This window comes from Pleurodeles waltl, chromosome 3_1 (assembly GCF_031143425.1).
Source record: "Pleurodeles waltl isolate 20211129_DDA chromosome 3_1, aPleWal1.hap1.20221129, whole genome shotgun sequence".
Lineage (NCBI taxonomy): Eukaryota > Metazoa > Chordata > Amphibia > Caudata > Salamandridae > Pleurodeles > Pleurodeles waltl.
In genome coordinates, this window is record NC_090440.1 from 979297902 (window position 1) to 979312099 (window position 14198).

Below are 14198 nucleotides of genomic sequence, written 5' to 3' on the forward strand. Positions count from 1 at the left end.
GCTACACACACTCCATCACACCGCACTTCCGGAAGCTTCACTGGATCCCCATTCACACGCTCAGCCAATTCAAAATTCTAACACACACATACAAAGCCCTACACAACACAGAACCACAATACCTGAACAGCCACATGCACTTTCACCAACCCACCACACAGCTACACTCTGTCTCACTTTTACTTGCACACATTTCTTGCATCTGCAAAGCAGTTAGAGGTTGCTCATTCTCGTACATCGCACCCACAACATGGAACGACCTCCCTCAACACATCAGAGCCCCCGCATCACTTCTTGAGTTCCGTATGGACCTGAAGACTTGGCTCTTCGTATAAGCACCTTGGATACCACATCTACACATCTTGCCCAAGCACCTGGAAACCCTTTCAGGTGATTAGTGCGCTACACAAATCAACATAACAACATACAAATGAATGGTTCTCTGTTGGTTGTTTCTGTACTTCTGTTTCCTTCGCAACAGAAAACATGGAGTTTATTTGTGTTTGTAATCATTTAATTGAATAATCCATAAAAATATTAAAATAACTAAAGATAACCTTCAACCTAAAAACTATAGACCTCAATTAAAGTCAGTAGTAATCTTCTGTTTGCAGAAAAGGCACAATTCAGAGAACACACAAGCAGATTTTTCCAATAATAATGTGTTTATGATGGAGAAATTTCTAAGGATTTTACATTACTATTCTTCTAAAGTAGGTCCTATGTTAAAACATTCCAAGGCTAGGAATTAACTATGTCCCTTGCTTCAGTAACAGATTCGCCAGCTGCTTCCTGCTGTCATACTTGTTCTGTCAAAGTTTCACTTTAGGATGCCAAGGTTTGTCGTTGTAATTGCTCAACCAACCTAGAAAAGATAGGGATCAGTGAGAACAATCAGCCAATATATAGCACAGTTAAAGCAAAAAAAGCCAATGTATACTCCTAATTTATAAAGATATTGTATATTAGAGCGATAATGCCAGGTTCAAACCCCACATGCGCAATATGTCCTTTGGCTACAGTCAATAATTATCCGCTAGTACCCTCCCTCTTTATGAACACTCATAAATATTTGATAATACTACCAAAAATAAATCAAACTAGATATGTTTCTTTAGAAGTGAGCAGTGCTGAATATATGAATAGTGTAGGTTCAAATAGACATTTTTCCCTCTAAAAAACAGGAATAGACAAAAAATACAAATTCCATATTTGACTAACCCTTTGAATACATAAATGTATATAGTGCAACATCAAGTGGTTCCAGTTTACTAATATTAGGTGCACAGCATTAGATATAAGCATGTATTTTCCCTACCAAAAAACTCAGGGCCTGATTTAGATCCTGGAAGAGGGGTTACTCCATCACAATGGTGACAGATATCCCATCTGCCGAAATCTAAATCCCATAGAAAACACTGGGATTTAGATTTCGGCTGACGGGATATTCGTCATCATTGCGATGGAGTAACCCGTCCATTGTGATCTAAATCAGGCCCTTGATGTAACATTAAATGCCTGTGGACCTTCCTAGCCACATGTGCCCCCTAGAAGCTATGATGTTCACAGGATATGGCGCTGTTCCCTGTCACTCTGAGGGACATGAGGAGGAATGTGGTGCATGCAGTGTCTTGTGAACTCCAATCCATGCAGTTCTTTGTGTCCCCTAGATATCTGGGGAGTGTGGAGTCGGTTTCAATTGTTTCCAAATAAGCACATACCAACATTCTGTGTGCAAGCTGCTCTATTGTGCGTAGATATAAGAGGCACGTGTTGCACTTCGAAGAGGGAAAAATCAAGAAATAATTTTCAAAGAGCCTCCAATAACTTCTAGACCACACCTTCTTCAGACATTTATAAGACTCATTTAGTGAATTGAAAGTAAGGCGGCTTCGCCAGCTTCTTCACCTGTGAGGTTACTGAGAGTGGAATTAGGTGCTAATGTCTTGTTCCATGAGATTTACTCACTGTCGGGGACACAAACTATCCTCGTCCTAGTCTTAGAGGCTTCCCTCATGGCCCTTATCATACCAGCCTTTGAAGAGAACTGCCAGTCTCTCACCACCTTGTTAGGGTGCGCATTAAGAAATGTCTACATTGTGCGGAAATGAGACAGCCATGACTACTATGCTCAGATAGTGCCCAAGATTAATATTGTCTTCACACCAGTGTCCACCCATTATGACATTGGGAGTCTGTCTGGTGTCCAGATCTATCTACAGGCTTATGGCATTAATGTGGTGACCCAACATGGTTGTCCATTCACTCAGCTTTGTCACCCCAATGCAGGTAGCATCCACTGAGGGGTGAAGGGTTTAGATGTCCCAGGGGAATACTAGCCAGTTGCTCAGGATGGAGAGTGTGCTTAAGCCCAGCTTTTTTGATACCCTAGGTTCACTTTCCTTTCCCCTCCCTACCAAGACCCTTTGCTGGCAGGGCCTTCCCATGAATACTGCTGCGAAGAGGCTAAACCACCAGCTGCTCTATCAGCTATCTATCCAGCAGACACTTAGGGGCATATTTACAGGAAAGTGGTGCATTGGTCCCGATGCACCACTTTTCTTCCGTCCCCCTACTGGCACCTAATGACACCATGGTTGTGCAGTATTTATATTACGGTGCACCATGGCGGTCATTAGCACACTAGCATCAAAATGTGACGCTATTGTTGCGCTTTGCTGCACTAGCATCTAAAATTTTGACGCTAGTGCAGCAAAGCAGAGGGAGGCCCGTAGGTTTATATGGGTGCGTCATTTTAACGCCTGCTTTGAGCAGGTGATAAAAACAACGGGAAAAAATGGCGCACTGAAATGTAAATTTCACTGTGCCATTTTTTCAGGCCTCCCTGCATCGGAACGCCACCTTGTGCCACTTTATGACTGGCTCAGGCATAATGTGGCACATGGGGTTGCTAGCATTGCACCACTTTCTAAATCTGGCGTGGGGAAAAGGCCACCTCAGTGTCTAAAAAATGACGCTATGACAGCACAAGGGGCATGTAAATATGCCCTTTGCTTCCAAATGCCCCACTGAAAACCAGCGTCCAATCACTGGTTACTAGGGAAACACCCAATTATCGCCCCCCGCCTACCCCCCATTAAGTGGTGTGTAACATTGACACATTAGGGAGCCAACTGGAGCATGCACAGACCAAACCCTTCCTCATAACTAAATCAATTCTCAGTGGCGTAACAAAGGCCCTCACAGCCTTTGCTGTGCAGGCGGCCCCCTGAGCTCCAGGGGGCCCGTCAGCACAGTACACTGCGCGGGAGGCAGACTCCTGACTGGGTCCAGGGGGGAGGGGGTCCCCTCCATATATTTTGCAGGGAGGCCCCTAAAGTTTTGTTACGCCACTGTCCATGCTGTGACCAGGTTGCAATATTCACCTGACCAACTTCTGTGTCATTCCACAGGGAGCTTTCACTGGGGCACACTATAGCTTTGCTGTGACCCATAATTTCTAGAGCTCTGCCGGTGTCCATGGAAGGGTATGGAGCAAGCCTTTGGTAAGCCAACAATTCTTGAGCTTCCACCCACACCACACCGCAGGGTACAAAGATCCTCACTATGCGTCTCCGAAGTCTGTCCAGGTCTTAAGACCTTCTCAAGTCTGAATTTCTAAAACCATTGCATTAAAGCTAGTGCTACATACCATGCTCCTGGGTGATGAAAGGCTAGTGGGTAATGGGTGCAGGAGGTTATGTTAATGCAATGAAATACATTTCATTACACAAACATGTGCATAGTTGTGCTACAAAAAACCCTGCCCATCCATGGTCGGATGATGAGCCATTTACGACCTTATCAAGAATGTGCTCTTGAGAAAGATCTAACTGGTCTAATTACTGCTGACTAAATGCAGGAGTAACAGATGCAGTGCCACACAGCCCACTGGCGTGCTTCTAATTCCCACACGGGTGTCCCACAGCACAATTACCTTGCGAAGATTAAGATGCGCAGCTTAGTTTTCCTTCTTCTTGTCCGACTTGCCTGTAAACTTTTCGTACACATATCCAGCCGCCCCACCAACAACAGAACTGACGTAGGCCCCTCCAGTTGTTGCTCCTGAAAAGAAGTGGATTCTTGCATCAAAGTAAGAAGCACAAAGGGGAACTGGAGGGAAAGAAGACGAGTGACTGACGTTGGCAGAAGAGATGATGTAATAGAGAGCCGAACTACAACAAAGTATAGTGAGTGAATGGCACTGCTGTAAAAGAAGCTGTTTGTCACAATACGTACATATTTGTACAGGTTTCACACAAATCAGGTGTCCTACTAGAACCTTTAAAATGTGAGTGCCGATCAGTTGGCTTTGACAATGTTTGTAAAGTATGGTTTAACAAAGGAAAATAAAAAAACATTTCAAAATACTGGAGGGAAAGCAAACACATACCTTATAGTATCTCAAACTGGTCACTGAATTCAATGACATAGTTTATTTTTCAAAAACTTTTCGCTCAGGAAAATCTGAAAATTTAACAGTATACGGAATGTCAGAATGTATAGGTAATTGTTTGTCAGTGCCTAATTTACGTTCCACAGGAATCAGGCACTTGGTCATCTGCAGTAGCTTAGGGAGCAGATTTATGGGCCTCCAGGAGAACTGTCATGCTAAGCACACATTCTGCCTTAGATCCCAGCTGAATGAGTACAGCAGACAACTCTTACCCGAGCGTCATAAAAGCCTTTCTGTGTCAAATCTTGTACTTTCATGCAATATGTGGAATACAGGAGATAAATCATAGTCCATTGTTCAGCTATAGCCCAGCAAGTCTATGCCTATTGCTGTGCTTTTACAGACAAGCGCAGAAGGGTGGTGAGCAACACAACGCCAGGGGTGGGTTTTCACAGGAGGAGAGCAGCACACAAGAGAAATATATGGGGGCATATTTATAGCTTGGTTTGCGTCACTCTTGCACCATGCAATGTGGTGCATGCACGACAAGCCCAAAATGTGATTTATGAAGCCACCCAAGGACACCTTGCATGGCTCTGAGTGGCTTCATAAAGCTGGAGTAACGCAACACAATACAAATTGACCACTGCGTTACTCTGCCCCACGGATGCGTTCCATGGGTTTTGCGTGGGTGTTCCCACACAACATCCATGGATTTTGACGCATTCCAAGATTTACCAGAAGTCGTAGACCTGGGAATGTGCCAAAATGATACGCCTTCCCAGGGGAGGCATAACGAGGACAAATATCTTTATTTCTCCTCAGGGAAAAGGAAAGAGGAAAATGCCTCAGGAAAGAGGAAAGTGCTCCAGGGGATTATTTTGTGCAGGAAGGTGCCTCTTTCTGCACAAAACAACCCTTTCAATGCAGGCAACATTGCACCATGGGGCAAGGGTGCCTGTGTTGGCAATAGGCATCCAAAAGGCACCAGAGCAGGAACAAAGACAGGCATGCATTGTATTCTCTTAAATATGGTGCATTCCTGTCCTTTACCTGTGACGCAGCCCTGCTAGGTAATGTGCTGTGCAGCGTTGCGTCACTATCTTATAAATATACCCCATGGATGCTCATGGAGTACTGAATGGATGAGAAAAAAGTAGTTCCCTAAGTGTCAGTGGTGAAAGGATGCAAGTCAGCCAATCAAAAGGATTGTAACAAGCTATGTTCCAGGAAAGGAGCGAACACAAGAGGAGGAAGGACGACAAACTGAATAAGAAGCATGCAAATAAGAATGACAATAGAGCCAACCAATGATAAGCAATGGGTAAGAGCAGTATAAGTTCACAATAGATTTTTGCAAACAGACAGCCTGCTCTGCCTGCTGAGCACAACTTAAAAAAAAAAAGACTAAAGGAGTGAATTTACTTTTTCAGATGCTCATCTCAAGAGGTAGTTTGGTATTTTATGATACACCTGTAATAGCCCCTGTAAGCCGGCTCTGGTTCCGGATGGAGTCCCCCTTGACCTGTTTGAAGAAGATCCTGGGTACTGTTCTCCAGTGCTCACTAGTGTATTCAATTCTCCATGCTTGGAGGGGGTCCAGCATTCTTGACAATTGTCAATTATTTTTCCCATCTTTAAAAAAGGTAATGCCGTGACCCAAGGTGTTACCGCCCAATTTCTCTGCTTGATTCAAGACTGAAATAATTGGTAGAGTTATTATGGAACGTCTCTTTTCCTGGTTAAATGGAAGTAATATTCTTTCTCAGCTACAATACGGGTTCAGGGTCTTGGGACAATCCAACAGTGCCTTAATTTACATCTTATAGTGGCTACATATAAATATGCAAAGGGCATCTCTATCCACCTTGAACCACCTTGAATTCAGGGTTCTAATGAGTGCTTTCTATTGTGTCAATAGGTCCAAATTATGGACTACTCTTGAGTCTATGGGCCTTGAGGCGGGTTTGGTCTCCCTTCTAAGACTCCTCCATCAGGATCTTTCAGTCTCCATAAGATAAACAAGGAGTATGCCAAGGTTCTGTACTGGCCCCCATTTTATATTTACTTTATATCAGTGATTTGGAATGGACATTGGTGGTCGTTGAAGCGGATGTACCTCAGGTTGGGGATATGGCAGTACCCACTTTATTATACGCGGGTGACACAATACTTCTAGCTAGGACGGCTAACGGCCTAAAGATCCTAATTTCAAGCTCTGTGACATTTATGAAGGGGCTCGATTTGGAGACCAACTTCACAAAAACATTTAAGATGGTGTATGGCCTCAGAAATACTAAAACCCGTACTTTATGAATAGGAGGAAGGAAATTGGGCAGGGCGAGTTCCTTTCCATAGCTCAGCATGGATTTTGATGATGCTTGTAACTGGTCTCCTTGCCTTAGAAGTAGATTGATTTGTTTTTCTTGTGCCATTGGAACGGCCTTCTCGCTTGCTGCCTCTATTGTTAGAAAACTGGTTGCCCTGATCTTAGAAATGTATAAAAAGAAATGCGTCCCAATTGTGACATATGGTATGGGGATCTGGGGATGAAGAGACCCGGGTGGCGATTCAGGTGGAGGGGAATAGATTCTGTCTGCGCTTCTTGGGTGTTCCCCCACTCCACACCACATTTTTCTCTGTACCAGGAACAAGGTTTGGAATATGTACAAGACTTTGTTAATGTTGCTCCCCTGGTTCTCTGTAGCTCAGTTTGGGCGAACAAGGAAGCTGAGTTAAATTGGGCTGTTATAAGAGATTGCCTCTTTTGTAATCATGGAAAGGATATCCCATGGTTTAAGTATATTAAAGATACCACCAAGGCCCTGGGTTGTGGATATTTGTTTCAGAATCCATATACTATCATAAAAAAAGATAAAACCTGGGTCCGTGACTGCTTCATTCAGCACGGGCAAGCTACTAGGGAGGCTGTGGAGGTGGTAAAACCAGCCATGAGGGATTATTGCATAATACAAACATCTCCTGGGATTGACCCTATCTACTCTTTGTGCAGAATGTATATGAGCGAACTTTATTGTCCCAAGTTAGACTAGGTATATTTAGGTGGTTGCTATGTTTTCCGCTAGGGCAATACTCTTTTATAGACATATTCATTTGTCCATGTGATGAGCAATCATTCCAGACCTTGTTGCATTTCGTACTTTTTGTAGGTATTATCTACCACACACTAGACGATTTTTATTGCCTTTGCTGCGTAGGTACAAGTTTACCAAATGTAAAACTGCTTTGTCATTACCAGTGTTTATATAAATATTTTGTGCTTTCAGGAAGGATTGCCATAAATATGGGATAAAGTACCCCCTGCCATATATCATGGCACTACTGGAAGTCACCAAGGAGTTCCATAACCATATACAGGAGTAAGGCCGGAGGCCAAGTTCCTTTATAAAGTCATGGAACTCGGAGGGAACTTGCAAATCTTTTTCAAGTACAGCAGAGGGTATTGTATTGCTTATAATTCATGTTCACGCCATCACCCTTCCCACAAACTGTTTAAATAAATCCTTGGTGTCTTGCTCTTTTATATGAAAGAGATATTTTATTTCAAGACAAGTAGAATCTGTAGTGAAAAATGAAACACACTGAAAATCAATTAGTTAACTTCATGCAAAAGAATATTGGAGTCAGTTTAACTAGGTTGTGTTAAAAATGCAATAGCTCAGAATGTGTAGAAACATGCAGACATTCTAAGTCTCCTGTAACGGCCAACAGTGTGAAAAAAAATAAACATGTTGCCATCAATATCTCCTTTATACTGATCACTTTCTTTTAAGAAAATAGACCACAAAGTGGAAAAGATAGTTCTTGTTTTCCTTGCTCTGGCTGCAACTATAATTACACTCCTGGTGCTTCTTTTCTCCTCTACTGCAGGCATGGCAGCAAGCATTATGATATCACAACTCAACTGAAATAAGCTATTACATTTAAGTAGCTACATCAGTTTCCTAGTACTGGTGACTAGAGATGTCACAATACGACTGTAATAAAGCAATTAAAGGCAGGCGTTTATACAGTGATTGCAGGCTCATCTGTATTAAAATAACATCACATTATTCTACGTAATTACCTGATTGTATCCAGTCAATCGCAACATAATGTATCTTTTTGTTATATTTATTGACAAGAAGGATTGCTCTTCCAAACTACTGACTTTTGCCACAACACTAGTAATTATGGGATGTCTTCTTCGTATCATTGACGGTTTAGGCGCGTATTAGTCCTATCAAAGGTGCAGCTGCACGTACCCCCTGTGAGGGTGCTGTGCACCGGAGAACGGTGGGCTTCTATGGCTACTTTGCCCCTTAGGGGCAGCTTCAAATTTGAAAAGAAAACATACTAAACATATTAGAATTAAAAGGTGGTACATATGAAAACACATGGTGGTAGTCTCCAGACATAAACATTCAGGAGACTGGCCAATGTTATCCGATAAGAGAAGAGCAAGATATATAGGCCCATATATATACTTTTTTAGCGCCACGTTTGCGCCGCTTTTTGACGCAAAAACGGCGCAAACCTACAAAATACAATTGTATTTTGCAAGTTTGCGCCACTTTTGTGTCAAAAAATGACGCAAATGCGGCGCTAAAAAAGTATAAATATGGGCCATAGTGTTGGAGTGTTCCCAGTGCTGAAGTGGCCAGAAAGTGCTGGGAATAGGAAAGGGAAGCAAAACCATAAAGACAAACGGTAGCTTGGTGGTGCAGGGGCACCAGGTCCAAAGACTAAACTCATGAAAGAACTACTGCTCTTTAAGCTAAGCTCCTCTCCTCTTTCTTGTAGTTTGTGTCAACTCTGTACTCACTCATCGTCGCTGAAGGGCTTTAGGGAGATCTGAGCAGCATGTAAGAGTTTTTTTCAAGTTATGTGTGTCTCGGACTAGTGATGTCAGGTTCTGCACATTCCCCTTCATTAAAGGCCAATAAGAGCCACAAAAAATACATAGGGGCAGTGACAACAGGGTGGATGGAGGCTAATTCTGCTAATAACAACCGTTCTGTATAGACATTCTTAAATACCTAGGGAAGTGATCGAGTACTGACATTAACACCTCACTTAAACAAGAATTTTCAATGCAATAGGTCTTCATTTACTTGAGTTAGAGCTATTGGTGTTGTAAATTCATAACTAGAATTTTCTTGCACATAAATTGGTCAATCCTGCCTCATAATCTGGACTTTTCCTGCCACATCATTCCAGTGGCCCTGCATACACTAAAGCACTTCTATTTACCTTCTTCCTCTATCTGTGGTAACAAATGAAAATGTTGCAATTTAGCATCCTAATTAAAATCTGACATCCTTATTCCAATAGAATACCACTTTCACCACCCCACCATCGGAGTTGCTGGCTGGCTAACACAATTCTTAAAAAAAGAGACAAAGCAGCCACAGAGGAGTAACAAAAGAAATCAACTAGAAGGGTCACTCAAACATATCAAGAGTGTTCAATGATGGTCAAAATTGAGAGAGATTAATAAAACATACAATTATCATAAAAACCCAATAAAAATCTTTTTCAGAAATACATTTTTGGCATTAGACTGTAATTACAAATTAAGCATTGTGAGCTAGAGGGGTTAAAAGTGGATGTACATATATTAAAAAATACCAGAGATTGTCTGCCTCAGTATTCACATTGAACTGCAGTAGCCCTTTGTTGCAAAGAAAAGCTTTAGGCACCTGCACTTGATTATTTACAAATTAAGCACTGCAAGAGTGAGGTAAAGGGATTAAAAGTGGTTGTACTTTTATCACAAATGCCATAGATGGCTTTAGAATAATAGTGCCTTAGTATTCACATTGACCTGTAACAGCCCTACATTGCAAAGAAAAGCTTTAGGCACCTGCACATGATTATTTACAAATTAAGCATTGCAGGAGTGAGCTAAAGGGGTTAAAGGTGGCTGTGCATATAATAAAAATGCCCCAGATGTCTTTAGAATAATGATGCCTTAGTATTCACATTGAACTACAACAGCTGCGTGTTGCAAAGGAAATCTTTAGGCACAGTACATGATTATTTACAAATCAAGTACTGCCCTAAAGGTGTTAAAAGTGGCTGTACATATATTAAAATTGCCCGAGATGGCTTTAGAATAACAGTGCCTCTGTATTCACATTGAACTGCAGCAGCCCCGCGTTGCAAAGGAAAACTTTAGGCACCGGCACATGATTGTTTACAAATTAGGAACTGCGAACTAAGGGGGTTAAAAATGGCTGTACATATATTGAAAATGCCGAGATGGCTTTAGAATAATGGTACCTCAGTATTCACACTGAAATGCAACAGCCACGTGTTGCTAAAGAAAGCTTTGGGCACCGGCATGTGATTATTTTCAAATTAAGCACTGCGCCAACAGGGTTAGAAGTGGCTGTAAATATATTCAAAATGCCCGAGATGGCTTTAGAATAACCATGCATCAGTATTCACATTGAACTGTAGCAGCAGTGTGTTGGAAAGAAAAGCTTTAACCCCTTCGCTACCAGGCCTTTTCCCCCTCAGGTGCTGAGTCTTTTTTGGCTATTTGGGGTAGTTCGCGCTGAGGCACTCATAACATTTTGTCCACATAAGTTTGTGGGTTCCCCTGGAGGAGGCCAGGAAATGTGCCAAAATACAGCTAAATCCAGCTGGATCCAGCACAATGGGGGCAACCTCTGAGTGAGGGGGGGAGCGGTCGGTGGTGGAGGGGGAAATGATTCCCCTTTCATCCCTGCCCAAGGGAGGGAGGTGGGAAGCCCAGTGGGGGAGCGCTAGCGCTCTCTCCGTGGGCTGGGTGAAGGACGTAACGTTACATCCAGGGCACCCAAGGGGTTAAGCACCTTGTAATAGGCCTCAAGAAAATGACAGAAGGCCTACTCTGGTCAACACACGACTTAGAAAACAAATGTGCAGAAGTGTATATTATATGTGAAAAGAACAGGCCTCGGTTTGAATACAATGGTCAAGTGGGGATACAGGGACAGAAAGGAGAATGAGTAGAGAGGTCAGGTGCAGGGTAAAAGCAGGCACAGTCACATACCATAGATAAGTTAGAAGGACGCATACATAGAGGAGAGTCTGAGACACTTTCTGATACCAGGGTTAGGCGAAGGGGTAAATCATGACAGACTGAAAGGGAGACACAGCACTAGATGTTTGTGTTTCAAGGCTGGCAGGGAGTGGGAGACAGACCGTAAAACTTCAAAGTTTGGTAGACGTGTAGGGAGGACATATTGATAGAGATCAAAGGGTAGGATCGAAGGACACTGTGTATGTAGGAAGATATACATGTATTATATCTGTTATAGGTGTATTTTTGTAACAAGCAGTCAGATAGCGTTTAAAGAATTACGGTCTTTGTTAATTGTAAATGTTATGAAGGAGGTGGATCTTAGGCGTCCACCAAGAGTATAAAAAACGCTGTTTGTAAGAGCTGAGTTGAGTGTGGCTTTAGTTACAGAACTGTGCTGTACTCCCGGACGTATTTTATTTACTTATAAATATACTCAATTATTATTAGAATTGTGTCACTTCTTTATTTCTGATAAAAACTCAACGACAACCTGCACATGATTATTTACAAATTAAGCACTGCAAGAGTGAGCTGAAGGGGTTAAAAGTGGCTGTGCATATATTAAAACTGCCCGAGATGGCTTTAGAATAATCGTGCCTCAGTATTCACATTGAACTGCAGCAGCCGCACATCGCAAAGGAAAGCTTTCGGCACCGGCATGTGAATTTTTACAAATTAAGCACTGCGCTAAAGGGCTCAAAACATAAATTAAAAATGCCCAAGATGGCTTTAGAATAATGGTGCCTCACTATTCACATTGAACTGCAACAGCTGCACGTTGCAAAGGAGAGCTTTAGGCACCAGCACATGGTTGTTTACAAATTAAGCATTGTGAGCTAAAGGGGTTAAAGGTGGCTGTAAACAGAATAAAAATGTAGACAGAAGATGGCAGAAGACTGGGGAAGACAGAAGACAAAACACAGAAGAAGACTGAAGGCGGAAGAAGACAGAACACGGAAGAAGACGGAAGCAGAGAGAAGACGGAAGCAGAGAGAAGACGGAAGCAGAGAGAAGGCTCAGAAAACGGAAAGTGTGAGAAGAGTGCAGACGTGAAAAGACAGAAGATGGCATGCGGTAAAGAAGACAGAAGACGGTTTGCAGAAAGGAAAAAGAAGACATATGGTAACAAAGTAAGAAGACAGAGAAGAAGGCTTCAAAGAAAGAAGATGATAGCATAGTAAAAAGACAGCATGTTGGAAGAAAAAAACAAGTCAGAAACGAAGATGGGTAGGCATTGGATCTTTGGCGGGTGAGCTAGCCGAACAGTGAAGGACAAGAGCCCCAGAAAGCTGTTGTGACGCTTACTACAAGAACGGCACATGCTCCTTCAGAGGTATCCAAAGATATCAAGTTTAGAAAAAATTGCATCAAACTGCCTTAAAATGGGTCATGTCCAGGCGTGTTTCTACAATACAGAGTTCATACAGAAGACATGATGGGATGATGGCTCCTAAAAGTAAAGCTTGAAATCCCTTGTCTATTTTATAGAGCTGGAAGGAGCTCGGGTAAAGTGACTTGGATAATATACATGCCTTTCTGTGGAAAATGTATACTTAGTGCTGTAATGGAAACAATAACAGTGGCGGTTTCTGCATAAGGGCGTCGGGGCTCCGCCCTCCTAAATTCGTAACAAAAAAAAATGTGAAAATAAACTCCCCTTAATCCCTAAAACAAAAATGCACACAACTCTTCTTGGGGCTGGGGCCTGGCTCGGGCTACTGTGTCACGTGACAAGAGACTGGCAGGATCAGGCCAGGCCCTCCCCTGACTGAGTCTATGTTTGCCGGGCGGATAAGCTCACAGCCTGAGGCCTGTGAGGTCATCAGCTCGGCAAAGACATAGCTCCGAGGACCAGTCTCCACCCCCTAATGACGTGTGGATAAAGTTTGCCCCGGGCGCTTCAGGCTGAAACCCTGTAGCGCTAGGGGCTTCACGTCAGTCAGGATAGTGGAGGATGGTCACCCCACCCTTTCCCAATTCGTCACGGAGGGTGAGTCCAGCCCTGTGACAAGTTGGGAAATGTGGGCGGGGTAGAGGCTGCAGGCAGCACGCTCAAAATCGAGTCTGCGCAGTTTGTGTTACTAACTGCGCAAACACGAGGTGTCTGCTTCCCGCGCTGCTGTTGGGAGCCAGTAGGACGGTAGAATCCCTTCTTCTAAAGAAGTGAAGAAAGAGAGGATGCAGCAGTTCCCAGCTCCAGTCTGTGAGTAATAAGTTTCCAACCCGCGGTCGGTGGCGCTTGACTTCCTCATATTTCAAGTGCACAGCCATGGCCTCTCTCCCTCAACATTTTCTGTCCCTGTGTGCTTTGTATTGTAACTGTCAGCCAGTTTTCGAGTTGTTAAGGGTGAGCGCAGAAGGCAAGAGGGCAGACGTTTTTTTTCTCTCCCAAAAGCAACAAGTTTTGCTCTCGATTAGTCAGGTGATTTTGCCAGACCCGGCAACTCCGAGAAAGGAAAACATTTTTAGCGAGGCTGGTGTTTGTAGCGCGTCCTGACTGCGACCTTCTCCCATGAACATGAGCCCGGTGCGGGTCCTGTGGGCAGTGGGCTTGGCGTGCTGCATGGGTGAGCTGTGTTTTCAGTGCACTTCGTGAGTTATTCTGTGGTGTTCGTTTGGGTGACAGTAGGTGGCTCGGGGTACCTGCAGCAGTGCAAAAAAAACAATGGATTACCTAACTCAAGTAAAGTGTGTCGCTATCAAATTTGGCTAATACAGAGCTATAAA

General features: G+C 43.2%; 1 protein-coding gene across 2 annotated transcripts in view; it reads right to left on the reverse strand.

The window, feature by feature from the left end:
- Positions 1-431: 431 nt before the first annotated feature.
- The window catches only part of LOC138284870 (interferon alpha-inducible protein 27-like protein 2A), a 58719-nt gene continuing 44952 nt past the window's right edge, over positions 432-14198 (reverse strand). For both annotated transcript variants that reach the window (XM_069224094.1, XM_069224093.1), the window contains 2 exons: positions 3938-4065; positions 432-865 (listed from right to left, as the gene is read on the reverse strand). In XM_069224094.1, coding sequence (XP_069080195.1) covers positions 3962-4065 — 104 coding nt within the window. In that variant the 3' untranslated portion in view covers positions 432-865; positions 3938-3961. The remainder of the gene's footprint in view (positions 866-3937; positions 4066-14198) is intronic.